The 25,171-nt window shown below is 30.7% G+C and overlaps 1 protein-coding gene across 1 annotated transcript; it reads left to right on the plus strand.

Moving 5' to 3' along the window:
* Positions 1–1,518: 1,518 nt before the first annotated feature.
* On the plus strand, positions 1,519–24,781 carry LOC116777387 (nucleoredoxin-like). Its single transcript, XM_032670906.2, has 6 exons — positions 1,519–2,141; positions 13,702–13,932; positions 14,213–14,322; positions 22,156–22,357; positions 22,688–22,778; positions 22,862–24,781. The coding sequence occupies exons 1-6, from the start codon at positions 1,779–1,781 to the stop codon at positions 23,275–23,277; spliced, it is 1,413 nt and encodes a 470-aa protein (XP_032526797.2). The 5' UTR covers positions 1,519–1,778; the 3' UTR covers positions 23,278–24,781.
* Positions 24,782–25,171: the final 390 nt, after the last annotated feature.

The raw sequence follows: 25,171 nt of genomic DNA on the forward strand, positions 1-25,171 counted from the left end.
TTTTATCTACATTGTGAATCCAGTGGAGGGAATAATTTTAAATGGGAGCTTTGTACTAATTACCTAATCTACAATCATTAACAGTTTAAGAAACTTTTGTTTATAGTAAGTCGTCACTGGTAAACGAATACCATAAACAATAAAAAAGTATAAATAGTTAAGTGTTTATAATATACCTACATTATATTTATATGAACATGTAAAGAAGGTGTTGGGCCTGATTTAATTTATTGTATGAATTTTAGAGTTTTGTTTTTTTGAATTAACATTTTTTTAATAAATACTGATTGCTTTTTTTTATAAATTATAGACAAAAAAATAATTGTAAGGAAAAATTAAAACGAGGAACTCGGATATCTATACATAAATCTTTAATACTTTTCATGAGAATATTGGAAATATCAAATGGACGTTTATTATCAAATAATTATTAGCTCCAAAATATTTTTAAAAACGTACAACAAAACCGCACAAACGTTATTAAATACATTTTTAGTTTTTAAAAATATTTAAAATTCTAAAAAATATATATAATTGTGTGAAATTATTTTTTTATACGTTTAAAGATAATTTTTAAATAATTACATTTACAATAATTACTTGTGAAATAATTACATTCAAAATTTGTGTTACATATTGATATTCATTGTATAATTCTATCGATCTAAACACTTTAAATTTTGTAAGCAAAACGTAAATCTAAGTAGTTAACCTGTTTGCCCTTGCTTTGCCCGCAGCGAGGAATTTAAACGTGGATGAATTAATTCGTCTTTTGCAATCTGTGGATATATGAAATATATATCGCACAGTCAAAGAATAATGATGTATATTGTATATGATATATGATATGTAATTTTAATACGTTTTTATATGATATGATAATTTTAAAATAAAATACATAATACATTTTTAAAAAACTACATCCATTAAAAAATTATATGTATTTTTATCCTGCTTTCCATAGACCTAAAAATTAAATAATTTGATTCAATATAAATTTATGTGAGGTAGAGGTTCCAAAAAATTTCTACTTACAAAAAATACATACATATTTAATACGACGAATAGATAATAGATAAAAATATTAAAACATTTTAAAACACTTATGTCGTGTCATAGTTCATAATCCTAGGTATCATAAATGTATCTAAAAATATAAGAATTTATCCTTATTATTTATTAAAATAAATAACGTACAAAGTAACGGCAATCTTTAATCAGTAAATAAATAACTACGTCGATTAATGTGTTGACAATTAGTGTATACTGTGGAAATAAATTAATAAATGTTAAACAAAATCGCATGAATGTTTTTCCTAATTACATAAAAATCATAAATTTATACATATTCATTTCATTAACCATACTTTAAAGGAGCATTAGCATGCAGCAAATTCGAAATAAAATCTAAAGCAGCTCTTATAATAAAATCAAATAAAGTCAAAGGACTTTCTGCGTATAGTCGTTGCTCTTTGCCGGAGGGTTCCCTCATTTTCCCTCCACCTCCAGTTCGTCTTTGTTTACGAGGGCGTTCGGCCGTTGCTCCGCGTGCTTGTGTCGAGCTTACATTTTAAAAATAAAACTTATTTGGCGCGAATGGTATATACAGCTATACCGCGTCTATTAAACAATATAATTCATACTTTAATGTAATTTATTCGGCTACGTTACGGGTGGTATAAGACAATAACGTGAAATATTTTAAATTCGGTAACCTCGCGTTGTTTAAAAATAACCATCCGTGGCTAAAAATGTAAAGAGAGCAAAAAAAAAGAAACATGGATTGGCGGGAAAAACTTTTCGGCCGTGTTCTTATCAAGTGCGATTCGTCGGGCACTCAGAATGGTAAATTTGAAACTGTTCAAACTTTAGAAGCATTGTCGGATTGCGTGGAGGATGGCGAGGGTGCCGTCTGTGGTATTTATTTCTCATTCGCTAACATAAGTGACAAGAGTGATGATTTCGGAGTTCGCTTGGAGGAGATGTACAAGAAGGTTTTGCCAAGACTTAAGGTTGTTGAAGTAGTGCTGTGGGCCCACGTCGGAACTCCAGAAGGTCCAGTAGAAAGGGAAGCCGGTTTCATTAGGAACCTGACGGGAAAATCATGGTTTGCTGTGCCATTTCACGATGTGGATATTAAGGTTCGTTTCATATTTATTTTTAATTACAATTATATAGTATATATTTTATACTTTGGCATTCTTTATTTTGAACGTGTCCTTATTTATATTTCAAATCACGAGAAACAAACATTTAACTACCGGACCATAAATTATTTATAAGCTAACATTACCTAACAAAATCGAAGAGAAGAATTTTGCGTTATTTTAATTGGAAAACATTATCACTTTTTTTTTAATAATCCAATCACGTCTGTATAATAAATTAAACAAAGAAATAAACGTCATCTTGATTTATAATAATGTTTTGTCCCCCTTAAACCTGGGGTTCTCGTTGCGTGGCTACAAATGATATCAACATTTTAATATGTTCGCTTCAATTTAATTGCTTTATCTGTTGTTCTAATATATTCAGTCAGCGTTGTTTGTCCGCTTCTTTATTTCACACCTGCGTTTTTATTAATATATATTTTTAACATTAACTTCGATCAATCAGGAAATTTATACTGATTTATAAATGCTACTTATATATGATCAATGCGAAAGTTTGCGACGCTGTGCTACGTTTTGCAATGCGAAAATTACCAAAACTATATCTAAATTGTAATTTATTCATTTAATTTACGCTAGAGGATAAAGACTATTTGGCTTCCGTTAGCGAAGAAGAGAAAGTCGACGCTTCTAAAACCTAGACAAATAGTAATGGTAAATTGGAACTTTTATGTATATTTGTGTGTTTGGTTTTGTTTGCAAAAACTACTACTACTTCTGTAATAAAAAATTCGTCGCCATAAGCCAGAATCAAACCTTGGATCTTCGGAACTGTTAAAGATATCGAATCGCGAAACCGGAGGTTGTTGGTTTGAATCTTGCTTTTGTGGATGAATTTCTCATTTTTAATTACCCTTCAAACAATTCATCTACTCAACTTATCAGTCAGGCTGTACAGGGAGTGAAAGCCTTTACTAGGACCTTTAATTTTATTTTATTCTATGACTACTACTAAAAGTTACAGTTATAATAACACTCTTAGCTAGTCCAAAGCTAACTAACAATTATACAGTAAATAGAAAAATAGGTAAATAGACACAATTATTGTCTAATGAGCATAAAAATACTGACTGAAAACCTAGATAGACTTTTGTATATGAATAATTAATATTTAGATTGACAATTACTATTTACATCTATTAAAAATTATACTTATTCAATGAGTACAAATATAAAATATATAATTGTTTAGTTTAGAAGAAAAATAAAAAACAACTGATATTTTATAACATGTCTACCTACCCACAATAAAATTCCAACAAATCAATCTATCCATTTAGAATATTAAGTGTGTAAAGTATAAATTTATTAATTTAAACAGCTAAGAATCCAATAATTAAGATACTTTAAAAAATAAATAAGGTTTACATACAATGATACTATAAATTTGTATGTAAATAGAGAGAAAACACAAAGCGTGTACTACTGGTACAGCAATCACAAATAACACATTTGAACGAAGATGGAAGTAACAGATGTACATTTTAACTAAGCTCACCTACAAAGAAAAACACACCCCAACCAGAAAAATAACACAGGTCTTTAAGGGCGTTTTGAAACTTAAAACATAGAATAACTTAGCAAGTTATGATTTCCTACAGTCTAAACAGTTTTCTTTTTACGACCCCATAATAACGATAAGAGCGGGGTGTTTGCACCAACGTAAACTGATCCCACCCCACAGTTCCAGAACGACTGAGTGCAGCCATAAAATTGTCATAAGCTTAGCGCATTTCCTTTATAACGGTCATGCGACGCCTTACTTTTATTAATTAGGATTTAGGCTGAGGCTCCGAGTAAAACATATAAAATAGTCACTAACAAATGTAATAAAGCTTTATAAAATTTCATTCGAAAGTTTAGTAACAATGGCTGGAATGAAAAAAAAAGTTCGTAATTGGATACAATAGTTGCGAATTTCAATGAGATTCTTGTAATAATCTGTTTTATTTTTACGAAAGATACTTTTGAATACAGCTTTTTTAATTAAACATGGGCTATGTTTGTTCTGTTGAGTTTGTACAGACGCGAATATGTACATATTGGTTTTATCAAAGCTAGATGGGTATCAAAGGACATCGCAATACCAACAAAAACCCAATAACACTGTTTAAATCTACACAGTCTGCAACGTCTCTGTTGGCTTTGTAGAGAATACCAGCTTTTAATAAAAATAAATATCCTATTCTCCGTCTGAAAATTCAATGTTAAAATGATTGAACGAATTATTTGATAACAGGTATATCATTATTAATATAAATCGTTAATAGATTATTAATAAAATTTTTAAACGTACAAAAACAATTTGAACGCCATTTATAATTGATTTGAATGTATAATTTAAGTTTTTATTTGCTATGCGGGGGGTCATCGCCGATAGATATTAAAATTTTATGAACCCATACACGGGGTGTCTGGCTCCTGCACGCATGTGCAAAACGATAAAATAGAATATTAAAAATATGACCAATGAACGCCAGCACGTCACGTGACAATAAATAATATAATCTGCTTCTTTAACTTGTAAAACAACTGAAAAATACAGAACAAAAAGAAACACAATATATGTTTACTTTGAATTTAATTTTACAAGTCGTACTTTTAACAGGATTATTGTACTAACTCCTGCAGATTAGTCTGCAGTCTCGGAAAACATATGCACATGAGAATAATAGGTAGTCAGTAAAATTTATAATATGTATGTATATATAAAAATTTACTTACTCCTATTATTATAGGTAGTAAATATAAATAAGCAATATATATATATAAATAATATATATATATATATATATTGCTTTGTGTTATTCTACTGTTAACACTACTTTACTGCAGTCATAAAAATCTACCAAGTAAATTTTGCATTAAGATTAGAATTTATAATAATTAGCACCATTTAAAATTTTTCAAAATATTTAGTAATAATTTTTACACATAAACATTTATTTAATAATAGTATTTAACTGTTTCAAGTTAGAAATTATCTTATAATTCCTTCTATTATATAACTACAATAGTGGGCGTAAGCCGACGTGCCAGTAAACAATGGCTGGCTAGTCTCTTTTTATACGCCTCCAGTCATCAAATGGGGGAAGGTTGTGTTTTTAACCTGAACGTGTGTGTGTATGAGCGTGTTAATATTTTCGTTCGTAATTGGAAATCGTGTTTGCCGATTTGATCTAAATTTACATAGTTGTCTGTGCTACACAAGCTTCACGGGGTGAATAGAAAAATGTAAAAAAAAAGTGAAAATGTGATAAATTTAACACTTTTACATTTTTCAAAATCATTATTATTAAGAAATTAAGAACACTTTTGCTTGATACGCCTTATAAAAATATTAAACAAGATTAGCAGTCGAACATTCGTAATTATATCTATAATAATCATGGCCATTTGAGTAAGCAAACAAATCTTTTGATTGCTACCTCTTACACCCTTTTTCATTTTGTCCAGATAATATTTTCTTCAATCTCATTCGTCGGTTACCTGATTTATATATATACTTGGCGGTTCCTGCGCGATCCGTAATGTGTTGGCCAAGTATTCAGCGGACTTGACTTTGTGAATCATCCCCACGTTACATTTCCGGTAGATACCCATCACTCCAGAAGTTTTTGGCATCATCTATCAACTGTTTTGCAAGGGTGTGTCATCCCTACTGCCTATTTAACCTCGTAATCCACGTGAATCTATTGAGCTGATCCTCCTGCAGATATCCTAATTTTTGATGCTATCACCATTATTGTCAGGTTCTCTTAGGGTATGTCTGAGATCCATAAGTCACCATTTGTAGCAAACAAACCATACTTAACCTATTAGATATTGCGATTTTTTTGATAAAATATTATTATTATTTCTTATAATTAGCCTTTACTGCTTCATCATCTGAAAATAGATGGTTGATTTTTTATTTTACATTAACGTTAGGCTAGCCGCTAGTCTTTTAAAGTCCGAAGCGTCGAAGATTATCAAATGCAGAAAAAAAGCAGTATTCGAAAAATAACATTAGGTATGTCGTCATGCTCCTCGCTGAAACTGGAGGCACCGGGAAACTTGATCCTGAATATGGAATTTCTGTAGGATCTATTATGGCTTTAAATTACAAACACGTAGTGACGTGAAGAATGAAGTAGTGACTTCAATGAACTGTTGCGTTTTTTGGACTATTAGAGAGATTCTAGTACAAGCCAGGTCTAAATCGAATTGATTGCTTTTTTACATTTCACAAAAGTCATATCGCTTCGTCTGATCGTTCCGTGTAACCAGACGTATATTATGTATCTGGCCTGAAAAACTAAAGCCTTTTCGTAAAACCAGTGCTCGAGACGGTTCGTAATGACTCTCGAAAATAGCTTGTAGATGTGGCAGAGAAACGAGATGGGTTTTTAATTCTGCAATAGAGCATTATTTCGATTTTCACAAAAAAAAAAAAAAACAGCACTATGATGCCGTCTTGTGCTTTGGAGGTGAGGCGTTGAATACTCATTGTTTTTTTAAAACCAATGAAGACAGGTTTATTCTATGATACGATTTAAAATATATCGACAATGTGCTATACGATATGGATAATAATGCTTAAAATACCAAAACTATAGACTTAATGATTATCTTTTATTACTGAATAATAGGCGAGATCTTCGACCTTCTTTATTTTAATTATTAGATAGTCGGGTCGTATAAATAATCTTGAGTTATTGTTCATATTACAACTCAATTACATTGAAGTTGTTTATAATATTTAAGATATTCTAATTTTAAAATATCTTGCACAATGGTAACGAAGATTAACAATTATACTGTTTTGTATTTCGTACCGATCTGGGGTTTTAAACTATTTATCTATTTTAATAGTTCATGACTTAACACAGACAAGTATTATGTGTCATATAAGTAGAAAGCTTTTACGGCCGTTGGACATAAAAGAATACAGAGCACTCACTAACATATTATGCAAATGACGATTTCTTTCTAGTCTATCTGTACACGCTACCAGAGCTTAGTGTCCACATCCACCTCATGAATACTTCACTTCTAAAACACTGAAACTGCTACACTGTCTTGTACCATAAATATTCTTTTGCAATTAAATCAAATAATTAAAAATATTGAAACTGACATACACACATTTTGTACCTAAAACAGTATGTCAAGGAAGGTAATTTTAACCACTAAAAGCATTTTAATCTTACAATATTATTGTCTGTATATATAGCTAACTCCTTATTTCGATGAAACGAAGAAAAATAGACGGGAGCTTCAGACTTTCCAAGCATCATTCGACACGGTGTACTGTTATGGCTATTGTTGGAAGCATCTATTGTCACCTTATCGTTGACGGGAATTATTCCCATTTCAAGTTTCAATGTTCTTCAGAATTAAAGATACTTTTTCCTATTTTTAATCTGTTGTAGTATTGAATGAATAAAATTGTTTGTAGAGCACAGACTACTGTTATTACAAGTTAATATCCAATCTTTTTATTATGCATGACCTCAGGTTGTTCATTTGCAAAGTCAATCGTAGTGATCATCGTGATTGTCATATGTTTTAGATGACACACAAAAAACTTGGAGTACAGAAAAGGGAATTAAATAAGAAAAATAAAAATAGACCATGCCTCCTTTTTAGCCAAATCAAGTTTTAAAATACTGGCCTCACATAAATAATTAGACTAATTCAAGGTCATAATTTGATGTCCTAAAATAAAACAATTATACTCATGTATTATAATAAAATTTTACAATTTTATACCTGCCAAAATTGAAATAAATATAAAAGTAACATACTAAAGTTTTGAAAATGATAGTAAAACACGGTACATGTGAATCAATATTATAAAACGGTTTCAAAAGTACACATTGTACGTAAGTCAACAGAGCGCGCTCATTGCAACAATAACTTCCTGTGCACCGCACATGAACCGATGTCGATACTTTTTTGACTACCAACAAAACGAATATTTAAAAAACATAGAGAATCCAAAGCCTTAAAATGAAAAAAAAAATAGTTTAAATCCAAAAATTAAAAACCTTTTTATTCGTCTATGGATACAAGAGATTTCCGGCGAATGTTTTGTTTATTAAAAATTGTAGTATGCTTCTGGAAATAGGCATTTTAAAATGTATGGACCCAAAATATTGAACACACTCCAAAATAAGATAACAACGGCAATTGTCATAATAAAACTTACTTAGACTAAAAATTTCAATATCATAAGTTGAAGTATCTGATTTTATGCTCTGATAAAAATTCAATCAGTTTATGGCGGAGGGGTTTGGAATTGCATTTGAATGCAGGCGCAATTACCAATTGCCAGTGAAATTAAGCGGATGTAACGACAATTTGCCATCCACTAGAGTGAAGAAGAGCCTCTAGATGACAATCAAAATTGATTATACTCTTGTTCATACATATACAAATTACACATATTTATCAACCACATTCATTCCTACCAATGAAATTACAGATAAAATTACAGATAAAACAAAAAGATTTCTTTGAAAAACCGATGTCTTAGACGGACAAATAGTTCAATACGGCGTCAGTAAGATTGGTTAAATCTTGGCTCAGCGCCATATAAGGGATTTTATCAATGTGACATTTCACTTAAGTTAGTAGTACATTTTTTATGAAGCTTTATGGATGTATTCAACAATACATAATAGATAAAATTAAGGACAGGAATCATTAATAGAGACTAAGTAAATATAATGAAAAGGTCAACAGTAGAATGAAGTCACTAGAAACACGAAATACGTTAATGTATGTTTGATAACATACGAATATCAGCGAAGTGTTTAATCACTCAGAATGTAAATCTAGATGGTATTATACAAAGGGATGACGTCACGGATGCCAAAAGCGGACGAGGCGGAATGCGGACTCGAATACAACCTGCGAGAATGCTGAGATAGTATACCTATACTGTGCGCTCACCTTCTATACTCATGTTATAGATACTAAGCATATGCCTTTAATTTCATAACGAACACAGAGTGGCATGTTCAGTACTTAAATTTTATGAAATTTCGGCAAGAACATTATTTATTATTATAATAATTTATTACGTAAAAATATTACAGTTTCTATAAGCATCGACTACTAAATCCAGTAGCCATAGGTTTAGACCTTGCAAAGAAGGAAGGGTTTATACGAAATGATGTCTGTAATATTTCACTTATGGTTTCTTCGCTATTTTTTTTTTAATTCTGAATATGTTCTAGAGTTATTCACTTCGCTGTGGATCTCAGATCGCAGGCTGGGATTGAGTTATTCTTATTTTCAACATCAAAATTTATCAATTCTCAGCATTATTTTTATATAATCCTTCACTCTAAATTAATGTGAAAAATAATGTCCATACCTTATTTATACTTACAGTTTTTGTAATTCTAACTGATAAATAAATACCTAGAATTCTATGTTCATTAGTTATATTTATCTTTTATTTGTTGTAAGCCGTAATGAATGCATGTGTATACAAAGCTCACCTTTTGATGTGGAATTATATAAAGCTACAATTTCAATTACCTAATAGTTCATACTGAAGCTTTGTCCACAAATAGAATAATATAATGAATGGGTGATAATATTAATAAAAATGTATGGTCCTGACTGAATTACTCGTAGTTTTTTCAACAGTAAATCCATACAAAGAAGAAATGATTCAGAGTATTAAATTGTCAGGGTTACAGTATATAGCTCGTGACCAAACCCCTTTATATTTAAAGAGACCTCTTCAATAAATGTCAATCCAGTGATTTCTGATGAATAAAAGAATTTATATTTTCAGAAGAAACACAAGTTACATTAGTAATTGAAGCTCTTGTGGACTTAAAAAAAAGTCTTGAGAGCTCTTCTATAACAATAAATCGAAAACTAAAGTTGTGGACTGGAAACTATAGAATTTAACTGAGAATATATTTTGTCGATCTGCAGGAACGTTCTTGTATTTTAAGTAAAATAAACGTGTATCAACGTACCTACTTATACAATTCTATCTGTGCGAATTTAACTCCCTAGCTTTTAATGCGTATGTGACAAACTGTGTATTCCGTGAAACAAAATGTTTAATAACTCAAATAGCTTTATTTTGATAATTATATTTTTTTATTGGGTATATGAATTTAGGAATTTAGGGACCACAATAACTAATTACATTTACAAAAAGCCTCCTAAAATTAGACGGTACAATTAACATGTTTACATAAATAATATATTTCTAACTAATTAAAATTTAGTGAGCATAAAATAAATACATTATATTTTTACATAAAGACATCGATAATAATTAAATTACGCTAATTTCGTTACTCGATATTTTCTAATAACAATTCAGTTCCAGTATAACAAATGATTATAACAAAGTTCTTATTATAATGTATAAAAAATACAAAATGAAACGGGTATTAAAATAAGAAAAAGGTTCCATGCATATGTAGGTTTTTTAAAAATGTTGGCAAATAGAGAGATCGAAACAAAAGTGCTGGCATCATAATTAAAAATAATATATTTTGATAAACTCAACCATAGCACAATGTTAAATAAAATCATTTCTATCCACCAAGAACATGCATTTTCCCCGATGTTTTATGCAAAAATACTTAAAACCTGCTAGGTTGTCGTCTCCACGAGAGCACTTCAATGCGACCTCTTCAAGCAGCTCGTTTACACCGCTTTCAGCTGCTAAATATGCTTTTTATACCATATAATTATACCTCCGATGCAATCTAAATGACTTTCAGGATATTTTTAAGTCGAGTGAAGTTTTTAAGATAAAATGATTTAAGCCATTTTGAATTGAATTAAGCGCGGTCTCTTGAGATTTTTGGTTGAATTTCATTTTGTCTTAACATTAGATATGAATTTCAAAATTGATATAATGAATTTTCTTTATAATTTTACAATTAAAACGTTGACTATTTACTTAGTCGAAAAGGAGAATAAAATTGTCAGCTGGCTTTAAGCAATCCATAGATAGAGTTGCGATAATTGAGGGGTGTTCAGAGCGGAACGGGACAAAGGGGGATTTGCCTATCTCTTAGACTTAATCTTGAAAATGTCTTCTAATGTAGCTCAGAATTTCGAATGTTTTGTAATAAAATGTCAAAAAATGAAAAGGAATGGTTAGACTTTCTTCCAAGCGCCATAGTAGGAAATTTCACGGTGCGGTGACTTCTTCTTGTGTACGTAGCTATACCGTGTACGTTAGCGTAATCTGCTCGTGAACACCCGTGCGTTCTACTCCCGTAGTCTTGATAAAACGAATATCAAAAATATATATTAGAAATAGTAATGAAATCCCTTTGAATAATAAAGTAATGTTTAATGTTTGTAAAAGACCCCATTTCATTACATAAAAAAAAATATTTCATCAAATTATGTATGTATGTATGGCCTGTTCTGGGCTAATCAAGTGTAAAACGAAAATTACTTATTATGAATAATAGATAGATAATAATTTAATTTTTAATATGTTAGTTTGTAATTATTTAAACAAATTCTATAGTACATAGAAATATAGATCCGCCATTTCCAGCTGTCGGCCATATTGCTTTTTGATTGAAATCATTTATTTTTCGTATTCTTCCTGGCTACCCTTTAATTTTATACCCATCTTGAGTTCACAAAAAAAAAACAAGGCAGCCATATTGGATGTAATATTATTTTACGGAAGAAATAGTATTGGATGTAAAAACACTTTACAATTATATCTCAACCTATAATTTATTACAAGATTTGTTTTAAAAATAATAATATAAGCATATTCTTAAATGTAATTCAACTAATTATATTAAAATGTTGTGTTCATTTTTTAATTGTCCCTCTTTGCATAGATAATTCTAAAAAATATATATACTGTAGTACATATTTATTAACATCGTAATATAACAATATTTTTTATGCGTTTTCGAGTAAAGGGTTTACAGTTAATGGGATAGTATTTTTAAATTTGGAATTGTTTCGTCAAATAAAGTAGATAGTATTTATTGATAGTATCTTCCCTCTTTACCTTTAGCATCTCATTTGGCCTGCTTATACCGTATATAGACAACCTTATAGATCATACTTATTAAATATTAAAAATAAATCATTCACTTTGCGTTAGGCAAATTTGTAAACGTCAACAAGACAGCTAGAAGATTACACAACTTAATCACGTATAATGTAAAAAAAAGTCTGAAATGATATCCCGAAATGAATGGAGCCTGACCCATTTTTAAAATTCCAGTTTTAAAATAGTCTTTTATAATGAAGAAACTGTTTTGAAATGAGCATAGTTTGCCATCCATGCGTTCATCACTCTACATCAGGACTACAATACCCCTAGTAATCAGCTAAAAGCCTTCTGGGATTACAGAATTTCTGTTTCTAGTTTTTAATGTATCGTGTTTTAAATGCAATATTATTTCACATTTAATATATTTATTTTTGTATACACGAATATATAAATTTGAAAAAATATAATGCTGAAATTGTTTAACGTTCCAATTAGTGTGGTCCTTTGCCTCTTTTTATATTTGATAATAGATATACATGGAACAGTTTTTTTTTATAATATTAAAAAAATAAATTTATTGTAATTCTTTTTTGTTTTAAAAAAAAGCAACCTTACATTTAAATAGACAGCTTAAACAAAAAACGTTTTACTTAAAAAAAAAAATAATTTAAATAAATCAGCAACAAAGTTAGTTATAAAAAAAGTATTATATATAAGATTAGGTATATTTAAATAAGAGTGTAAACCGCATTGAAGAAAGCTTAGTAATTATAATTGGTCAGTAACTGAACTCTGCCTAACATCAAAAGCGTCAGTTTCCGGAGGTGAATGTTATTTATAACTAAGTAATTGCTTACAACCGACCACCGCTATAGTTATTTTCTGTTGTGACTCATTAAAAATAAAAATATGCTTTCTGGAAACTCACCTATTCGAATTCATATCCCTCGATATTATTATTTATTTGATGCCACCGATAAATATAGGCTAATTATAATTTAATACGCCGAAGAAGAGAATAATTTCCCTCAGCTCTAATATTTTACACTTTCATTGTTATGTTTATGTTAATCTTCGTATTTTATTACCGTAAAAGTATTATGAAATTCAATTCTCAATATAGCACCTACATACCCCATAACGTGATACACCAACACAGACGCGTCGTTGAACCGTGTTAAGAGGGGCACACATTAATATGCAGAATTGATTTACGAGGTATGTCTGTTTGTCTCGACGGTTTTGATCATAGTGTCTGTGCGGTAATATCACTCATGTTGAGTTTGTGCGATTTAATTTTTTTAGGATCATACTCATCATTTTTCAATAAACATTAATAAACCTCTTAAATCCAATAATAATGAAGCTGAAACTATATTACTTGTATTCTAGAATTCGCGGAAAAATTCATAGTCGTTTTGTTTCGTAATTCGAACAATTATAATTGAAAAAAATTGCAACACAGTAATTTTTAATTAAACAAAATGTTACTAGAGTACTAAGAATAATAAAAAACTTTACTTTCAGCGTCGTCTCACTCAAAAGTACAGTATTGCTGTAGGGGTGCCGACCCTTGTTATCCGCGGTCGAGCCGTTAGGGACGCTTTGCTATCGGATCCAAATGGTGAAAGGTTTCCGTGGCCAGCGCCACCCCTGGATGAAGTACTGAAAGGAGTGTTGCTTGAAGGAGCAGAGAAGAAGCTGTATGAGGAACTACCTATTGATGCTGTGAGGGTCTTCTATTTTGCAGCTCATTGGGTGAGTTGGTATTGCTAATCTATTTTAAGCAATTATAATGCTCTTTAGATTTTATACGTGATATATGTATTATAAAATGAAAAAATGTAACCAGGTCGCCTCTTTGAGTGGAATATTCTTTATGTTTTAGACCCAAAGAAAACCATATGTGATAAAATGTTTGTAATCAGTAAATGTGTAATTAGGAAATGGAGAGCGTTATTAAAAGTTAAGACAATTTTAATCTGACCCTCGCCTGATGCTGCTATAAAGTTATTTACAAAAATATTTATTTTTCCAGTGCCCGCCCTGTAGATCGTTCGCTCCCGGTCTGTGCACCGCTTTGTCTGCGGTGCGCAAGAGACGCTCTAAGTACGCGAACACACAGCTTATAGTCGTCTCCAGTGATCGGTGAGAGAATTATTATATTTTGTTCTAATAAAACACTAATAATCAATGTTAAAGCTCTTATTTAGATGGACTCGATCGATGTAGTACAAATCCTCATAGAAGATCAGCTTGATGTACTTTTCGTTTCGTTCGACGAGTGAAAATTTTAAGGCCTATAGTTAATCCTCTTTTTCCAAAATCCCAATACGTTGATGACACAAATGCAAATACAATAAGGTCCATGGTATAAATTAACAATTTCTCTGTTCCTCTATAGCTATACTGATAATTATTAAACTACCTAAACAGTAACAGTAACAGTAAAAACTAACAAACTAAATTAATTACTGATGTCACAGCACTAAGTGTTTTCATCGAGAGACTAATCTCGAAGTATCAACATCTATATCTTCTATTACACCGTAGACGGTGAAAATCATTAACAATTAGGACCGTCTCCTTCTCTGAAACTTCTTAAATATTTAAGTACGCATGTATTGAGTTTACACTAAATTGTGAGCTTACTTTACTGTGTCTTTAAAGAGTAATGAGAGATAATACGTGATATGTATGTGTCGGATGAAGGCATAAACAATACATTGGACTCATTCAATGATTTTGATAGTTTTGTGCCTCAAGCACCAAACTATCAAAATACTCTTATACTCTCGCCAATGAGTTTCTTTATAAAATCTGATATATGATTTAAAGTAATTTATCAGAATTTAATGTTTACTGTAAATTGTTAGTGATAAATTAAAATTAACTAAACGCTTGAATTAAATAGTTTAGGCTAGGTAATTTTTTTGTTGTTCGTTTATGTGCTCATAGAGAGGTTAACTATTTTGATAGCTATCGACTATCGATTCCAGTTAGTTGTTTAGTTTCATAAAGTCTGTTTTTTTCTGTTATACTGCCAAATGTAGGTATATTTTTACCAAAAATATTCGATTCCAAAAGCTTGTAAAGTTGTGTTTTGTTTTTAAATTAATTAATTCTCCTATATTCTACACAGCTATCTCCGTAATCAACTAATTCAACAATAATTACAGCTGTTTCAATAATACGTAACATAGAATAAATATGAACCTACTTGTCAGAGAGTTTCGTTGCAAAAAAAAAGTAACAATACTCAATCAGTATACATTAAAACTTTTCCAATTCTCAAAATAAGGCCGGATTGTCTAAACAAAAGTTTTTCAAGCAACATTTAACAAGCGTAAATTCAATTCGTTTCCTATCCAATTCAGCGAATGAAAGAGAAATTTGGTATGATTCATCGGAGTGTGAGCCGCATATAAAAAATGTAACGTCGGGCAAGGAATAACTTGTACGATTTAATATGAAAGTAAAAATATATATAGGCATTTGGAAGGTTCTAAACATTCCTAACTCTTTTGTAATTTTAGTAGTTATAACAATTAAACAGCCACTGAAAACACAAGACTAGGGAACTATAGTTACAAATCTCCTTTCATTGTTACTATACGAAATAAAGAGAACCTCAACCTTGTACTGGGAATTGTTTGAAACTAAAGCCATTGTCTCAAGGACCGCATTGTTCTGATAATTCAACATTTTAACTCAAAATAATGTTACAAAAAGTAGGTATTCCTTGATTTACGTACCTACAACATTCCAAACTTAATAACATTTTTGTTAACAGTTATATATTCCTTATACTGAACGCATCTTAGTAAAAGTTTAATTAAAGGTATCTACAAATGAGATGATTTAATATTTCTATGATATTAACCATTGTATAGGGTATAAGAAAACTTGTTGTATTCCAGAACAACGATAAACTGAACGTTTTATCAAAAAACAAAATATTTTATCAAGTTTACGCAACCCCGCCCACAAAAATAATTACAAACTACCCTACAATAGCGGGGTCTGAAGGCAATCTAAATGAATGGGGGAAAGTAGTCACTCGGAAATCTACCTTATAACATAGAAGTAGCCTACATATTTGAAAATCAATTATGTGATGTATTTCACCGGTGTCAAGTGTTGATACGCGTGTCGTCAAGAGGATCGGAGAAAGGCGAGGATGCTCGGCCTTTCTGCTTGATATTAATATTTATATCGATAGAAGCGGTTTTTTACGTCTGTTTGTAACGTACAGTAACACGTACATTATATACAATATAATTTCGTAAATGAAATTCAACACCAACAAACCATTCAACAAGCACTTATTAAAAATAACCTTTAAACAAATTAAACACACAGGTTACAAGTTGCATACAACGTTTGACCGCTCGACTGTTTAATTATCCAGTTGCAAGTAATTAACAAATTAATAAGAGTTTATTATGATTTCCGTTTCACTGACTATTTAACTGCCGTGAAACATGGCCGCTGTTTAAGCTCGCTCTATTTATTTAATAGACGGCAAATTATAACCTCAATTTTTAAAACTTGCTAGCCTATTATATTTTTAAAGGTGAACTAAGTTAAATATATATATTTATAGCCACAATATGCACATGGCGGTCACAGTGGCTTAGCTCTATCCCCACGTCGTTACACCAATAATTTAATTGCACCCTCGTTCAAAGCATACAGAAATTCCTTTGTTTATTTTCTTTAAACCAAGCGTTCACACTGTTAATTTCTTATGTTTATACAATTTAAGTATAGTATTGGTTGACGTGCGTATTTCATAAAAAATAAAGGATAGAAACTATTCTTGGGCTGTTTGATGTAGTATAAAAACTTTTTGGTATACTAAAATACACTACTCCTTGACTTTATATATACATATATATATTTGAATTATTCCCTATAAATAATTCATTAACAATTAGATATAAGTCGCCCCTCAAATGATCTGATGTTTTAAATATTCATTGTTATGAAGGACGTCATTATATTGTCACAGTTGTTATCCGACAGACGTCTTTATCCACGGTGCTTAGTGTATCTCGATCGATACCCACAGTCTACTACTAAGATACTTACGTGAGAAGGCGACTTTGACTAAAAAATTTTAATGTTTTTATATTTGGTGGTAACCAATAACCAGGGACCATTAAAGCAACCAAAAATTAAACAAAACCTAGCATTATCTTATTAATACTTCATAGGTAAAACTCAAAGTTTAGACCGCTTACTACGCGATTAACCTTTATCAAATTAACCTATAGTTTGCATTAAATTAGCATATACAATATATACACAACATTATAAATTTTAAATAAATTATCTCAAATCATATGTTATTAAAATTACTGCTTCTTCTAATACTAATAACGCAATTTACAAGACAAGAAAGATATGTCGATGTCCGTAAAATGAATTAAGCTAGCAGAATTCACTTAATTATTATTATTAATGAACTGATGGATGAAAGGTCCTTTCAATTCGGAAAACGAACGAAATTAAACCTATTAAAATTAAAAATTGTGGTCGAAAATCGACCGCGCGGTGAACATTGTCCATAGTAAAGTCTACAATACAGTCTGCAATACATAATAAAGTCTGCAATTACATCAAAATACCTCAGCAACAAACGATATCGTTAGACTTAAATCTGAATTTGAATTGAATATGAGTCTGAGGTGAATTTAAACCATTTTTCTCTCTCAGATATAATTGCTGAAACTAAGCTTCGTCCACAATATATTCTTTCGTTAAAAAATTCAAAACGCCCATAAATAATTTGACTTCGATATTATTTAATATTTTCAAATAATTATAAATGGTTTTGCTCTGCATAAGTATACCAAAAATCAACCTCTTTATAATTTACCTTTCACACTATTTTATCATTTCATAATTTCATTCAGGTACACCTACAATTATTGAATCCTGAAATATTTAAAAAAACGTATTCGAAATATACATACGTACTAGACTTGCGTCATTCTGTAATTCAAAAGTTACTTTATGAATTTGAATTAAATTTGCCACACAGATAGATTGTAACTTTGATTAGAAAATATATGTCTGTTCTGAAATTCCGTGTGGTTCCCGAGGGAAAAGCGATATACCATTTATGACAAGTGACAAACGGATTATGGGTCTACCGGTTGCTTATTGTATTTTTTTAGCACACATTATTTGTTTCTACTTCACAATTTAAATGTCCGCTCAGACGAAGTCGCTGGTAAAAGTAAGTAATAATATTATGAATAAAAATGTCTTATAAACTGAACTCAATGATGCTCTCCAAACATTCATATTCATATCATAGACCTGAAGAAAATACTGGTTTTGATTTTCATATAACTTTTAAATTATATAAAAAAAAAGCTAGTCAATTCATATTTCAGTTTCAAATATAAATAAAAAAAAAGGTGCATTTCTTTGAAAGTAAGTGCTCTACACGGTAGACATTGAGGGTAGACGGTACAAAACTTGCATGTGATATTAAAATTGAAGTGGTAGTGCCAATTAGTTGCAACAATGTTGAAAACGACATTTCACCAGAATTCTCGTGAGTGCTGTTCAGTCTTAGTACTATATAAAGTCTTTCAACATCTGGATTAAATAAAATCGACTGAATAAAACACTCAAATTTTTCGGTTGAATTAAATTTCGATAGATGCCAATAAATGTCAGTCGTCGCTATTCACCTTTGTGACGCTGTCATATTTATCCCTTTCATTTATACAAAATCTGATAAAATGTTTTGTAAGTCTATGTGAAATGTTTTAACGTAATAGTCAATAGGACCTCGTGATGAAAAGAAAATTGATATTTTTTTTATCAACTTTTCATTGGTGGAGTCTGTTAGAAACTATCGTGAAATTAAAAACGGTAGGTAGATGGAAATATTTCATATCTACTGTTTAATAAATTTATATTGTAACGGAAAATGTTATTTGAATTTTATAATTACATAAATATGATAAAGCAGTTTCTCTACATAATACAGTCAAATTTCAAATTTAAAACTGATTTAGCCTTGAAAAAAAAAAACAAAGATTAAGCAACAGCGATAGAAAGCACCACAAGCCAGCTTTTATTCGTAATTTTTCTTTCAATTGCTGTTTTTTTTTTTAATTATAATATTTTCAAAATAACAATGTAGCAGTTTTAAATTAACAACAGTAAATATATATTTCGTGGTACTAACCGTAGCTCAAGATAAACCCTTTAAAGCAGTCAAGACAAAACATTCCCCACATGCATTATAGAACCCCTCGCAATTAATAGAGTTCGACTTGAAAGCCTGTAATAATGCCCCTTGATTACAACCCCTGATATCCTACGCTGAACATTCTTTTATTTGAAGCATTTTTTTCGCTGATAAAAGATAAAATCAAATTTGGAAGTTGATAGAACTTTCTTCGCTTTAACTCTATATCTACTTGATTTTAATATGTAACTTTTAATAAATATTAATAAATCGTATGTATGTTATGGGAGACATACTTATGTCAGTGTCGTTTTAGAAAATAAGTATTTATTTTACTGAATAAAAAATGATGGTACCTTCATATTAGTTTTTAGAAAAATATTTAACACACTTATGATATCAATCAATTTATACATAATTCTAAATTCTCTTTGAATTAATAATTCAAGACTCATTATCTTAATATCTTATGTATCTAAGGAAAATTTGAATTAACCCCAGCGGAACCACAGCATGTGTATAGCACTGTGATATTATATTCTCGCTATTAAACATTTGTCATAAGAATAATAATATTTTGTTTAAATTATTAAAATAAAAACCAAGTCCAAGTAAGTCATCTTACCCTTTGGAATTTAAATTCAAATAGAATGCAGAGATTTATGGTTTCAATAAACCGTAACGCTCCGCTTATCCAACGTTACCCGGATTATTCCGCTACCCTCGCAGGTTTACGACCTTATTTACCCTCTGCGAGGGTATTCGAATAAACTGCCATAGATAAAGGCAGTAACTTGTAGAATTAGGGTATGGCTCGTATGATAAGGAAATACAATTAAATTAAATAATTAAAACTATTCTAGCAACTTGGCCCAGCAATTTCAAAGTTATAATTGCTATATTATAAAATTTTATTAGTCAGACTAAGTATATTTTCGCTGAAATTTCATTAAATTTACAGCGTAATATGCACAAGCTCACTCATAACTTGGTTCTAACAATATATATACAAGATTCAGGGACGCTTTCCTTTTATTGCGTACGTGTTATACCACGCCAGTGAATGTTCCCGGGACAGCGGGAAAATTGACGACTCTCGTTTTGGAAATTGTACAGTGAATTGACGATCTGACGTAAAATTACCACCGATACGTAAAATTGTATATGTTTGAACTCATTACGTTTACAATGAAATCCTATATAATAGTCTTAATAGTTGACTTTGTATGGATAAAGTTTCTTTATTAAATATAATTATTTTAAATTGGAAGGAATTACAGGGATTCAAGATTCTTTTTTTTATGTTTTAATTATAAGAAATGTATCACATCAAATCGTGCTGTGAACGTCTGTGACTTTGACTTATATGCCGTCGTCTTTGAGAGTATTGTAATTAGTTCTATAGCGGACGAACCAATACCTATTAGATCTTATTTGCGAGACTTATCTTCACGAAACAATGATTCACATTTCTTTAACATTCATTTAATTGAATTGTGAACTGAAATTAAAATGATCTACAACTTTATATACACATTATAATCTACATACAAACTTCAGTTTACAAAGAAATTTATTGTCTGCGTACAAATTGAACAAATAAAATGTTCTACCGTCACAATCGAATATTCCTTTTGAAGTTGACGTAAAAGGTGACGTAAAAAACAATGGAGTAGTTTCAACCCCTAACCGAAACGTAGCACAGATGGAAAAATATAAAATGGAAGGCAATTTTAAATTGCCTAAAACTCCCCTTCAGAGACATTTTATTGATATTACCATTGTTTAGGACAACGCGGTGGATTCCTATTCAGTGTTATTGTGCTGGAACAAAATAAAGTGATCCAAAAATAAGATCTTTCAAATAAATAATATATGCAATACATATTCATATTTTGACTGGACTTCCCGGTCGCTTGACTTTTACTGCTAAGTGGCTACCTACTCTATTCTCTTTTAACCACATTTATTAATGCAAAATGCTATGTGCACCAAGAGAAAAAATTTTGCTTTAAAATCATATTTTTTAATTAATACGTATTTGAATATATTTTTTATGTTATACGCGATTCACGAAGAATATCAGTGACAGAATTCTTCAAAGCCTGTTTATTCTAACGTAGTAGCTTGTATTGAATATCCTAACAACAAAGGAGGCATCAGACTATGAGTATGAAAGCATACAAGTCGGTAGCCGGTATTACGCAATTAGTAATAAAATAGCGCTGAAAGCAAAACATACAATTTAGCCGGTATATTACCCTGAAGCAATTTTGCCTGAACCCCACTGCAGGTCGTTGTTAAAGGTTTTACTAGCCGACTACAGACGAAACTACACTCAAAGACAAACAACTATCATCTGACTCTAAATAACCCCTTTTTCTCCCTTTTCATACTGCTCATTCAAAGTGCGACAATTTTTTTTTTTTAACTTTTCCTCCGACTTATAACACTGTTGTAATTCTTTGTAGGTAAGCGTCTATATTATGACGAAACACCATAATTTAAATTGTTTTAGCTACAACACTGCCTCGAGTATAAGTACTTTATAATTATTATCTATATTCTGATATCAAAACAACTTTAAAATGACGCCTACACATGAGAAAATATCTAGCAGAGTTTTCAAGAACACTTTACCCACATCGAATGCAAAGAAATGGAAAAAATCATTAACAAACAGTACTACTGTTACTAACTATTCCAATAAAGGTTGGATGATGTGGTGATTAAATATAATATATATTGATTATTTTGACGTTCAGATCGGAGCAATCCTACGCCCGCACGATAGCGTCCCTAACACCAGGGTTGGCACTATCCGTTCCGTGGTCATCCCCGGCTCGCCTGGCACTGCCGGCAGCCCTAGGCGTAGCGGGTATACCAGCGCTCGTTATAGCTGATGGTACCGGGAAGATACTCACCGCCAATGGAAGACAACACCTCACCGCTGATCCGACAGGACTTGTGAGTTACTATTTTTATAAACATTTTGTATTTTAATAAGTTCACCTTTCTTAAACGTTAATTTTAAAATTATTTTTTGGTTAATTTTGGAACAATTTAAAAGGGTTTCTCGTCCAACTATCCAATAAAATCTTATGTATTATAATGTTTTAAGATAATGTACGAAACTTAGAACATTAAATGTTATGCTGTTAGACACTTCAAAAACAGATATCCTGAAGCAATTAGAAATACTAGCTATCATAGCTAAGTAATATATATATATATATATATATATGTATATATATATATGTATATAATATGCACTTATCTCGTTTCAACCACCCTCAGAACTTCCCATGGTCGCAGCGACCCGTGTCGGCCCTCAACGAACAGGCGCTCCTCAAAATGGCGAGACACCCCGCTGTTGTGCTGTTCGTTGGTAAATAAAACAATTTCCAACATTTATTATAAAAGACACGACGATTTCAAGTAAACGTGGCCAAAATATTTAAAATTTCACAGACGACGAGGACGCCGAGATAGAATTCTCCGAATCCGTTTTGGCTCCATCGGCCGAATCCTACTACGAGGAGTGCAGCATCCAGTATCCAGGATTCTGTCCGTACCAGAACTCCTCCGACGACGAGAGTATGGACTTCGACTACTCCACCAAGACCTCTCGCAAGAAGAAACCCTTCAAGCACGTGATGTTCTACATCGGTATAGACGGCACGGACAGCGCGGACATGATCAGGGAGCACATCGGCCTAGACGACGCCGTCCCATTGCTAACAGCCATCGACTTCCCCAAACAACGCATGGTCACCATGAAATATGGAGACGAGATCACCACTGATTCGGTGCAGAATTTCGTCGATGCATTCCTAAGTGGCAACGCCGACTTCAAACCCCTCAAACCGTATACACAGAAATGTTGAGAAATTAAAAAAAATATTTAATTTCTAGGAAATCATTTTTCTTAATATCGAAATAATCATATTAGAGAAATAGCACTTATGTCGTTCTTCGCTAAAACAGAGTTGACATAGTAGAAATTGCTAGCTCTAGGACGTAGTCGGCTGTAACAATTAAGAGATTCAGCTGAGGTTTTTCAAAAATTATTTCCATTAGAATTTTATTAAGTAATATTAGAGAACGTTAGATTTAATATAGTTTTGTAATCGATCTGTAGATTTAGATGTTTAGATTTTTCAACTACATTTTAACTTAAAATATTAAAATTCGAAGCACAAACCGACGAAAAATACATTTTTAAAATTGACTACGTGAATAGCGTTATACCAAGCCAAGCTATTTAAATTAAAATAAAATAATACAATTGCAAAAGTTTATACAATTGCATTTATTAACTTTTAACGAAGAGGTTTCAATTGAACTGTGTATTTTTGTGTGTTTGTGCAGTTTCCTTGTTTATGAAGTGGTTTTGATAATTCTTTCTTACTATCATTAGAATTTATACACGGATTGAATCTTTCTACTATAATAAAGAATAATATGTATTTATCAACTATACAAATTTTATACTAATTAATGGTCGATTAAAGCATTGCTCTGCGGAAATATTAACTTTACTGCCTATTAGATATTTAAACACCAACCTGACTTTTGTACTAACAATGTTCGGAAAACTTACAATATTTTTTAATATCACACCAATATCGGCACCACTTTTGAGACTTTGACTTTTGAGAGAAAAAATAGAATACGTAAAATAATTGTATAATTTTTATATTACGAAATTTTCTTAACTAGTTCTCCTCATTCATCCAAAGTCCAGATCAATTCAAAGATCCTAACATAATTTACTGACCATGAAGTCTTTTAGTTGGTCAGTTTTTGTATTTCAAATCGGTTTTTAATTTTTATTAGAAATATAATATCTATATATTGAAAACTGCGACAATTGTTTTGTACTAAATTTAACACATGTTAAATCTGTGGCTGTCAATTGTTTCATTGTAATGTCCGCATTATAAACACCACGATTCTGTTTCTGGGTATAGTGTAGTGGTAGATACCAGATACAAGAATACTATTTCATAAACTTAGTATAATATATTAAACAAAACTAGGAATGCACTGAAAGTTTCTAAATATAAGTTCAATGCAACTAAAAAGGTTTCACTTACAAAAAATTGACTTTTTTTTTTTTTATTCACAATGTATTTTAATGTATCCATATTACATACTTTGAGATTTTTTCAAATGAAGTTTGTAATGGTGTTTCATTTTACATTACGTATAAAATTTCGAGTATATTACATTTGAACGGATTATTGTTAAATTACATTACAGGTTTAGAACTACAATCAATAAATAATTTATCACATTTAATTTTGTTTATACGATCAGCACGTTTTATATAATAATCTCAATCATCGGGCGCATTTAATGAAATATATTAATAAACTTTCAATAATATTTTGTTGACTTTTATTTAACATCCTAAAAATAAGCAAATAACTCGATAATTTATGAGTATTGAAATTAAAAAAAGCTTCAAGTACTGAGACATTTATCTAATATACCTACTGAGAAAAGCTATTTTAAATATGGTTTTTAATTTAATTTTTAACAAATAGTAAAATAACAATATAGTTCAAGTTAAAATAAAAGTTTTATAAAATACAACTTGCAAAGTCTCACTAAGTCATCGAATTTTATTCAATTTTAAAGTTGACAAAGTGAATTTAAAAAAGTGAAAACAATTCAAATATATTCAACGAACCCCGCTAACGTTCCCCCATACCAAATGCACTTCAACCGACGCCACTTTAATGAATATTCCTATTTTAAGCATCGATAACCAAT

This window comes from Danaus plexippus, chromosome Z (assembly GCF_018135715.1).
Source record: "Danaus plexippus chromosome Z, MEX_DaPlex, whole genome shotgun sequence".
NCBI lineage: Eukaryota > Metazoa > Arthropoda > Insecta > Lepidoptera > Nymphalidae > Danaus > Danaus plexippus.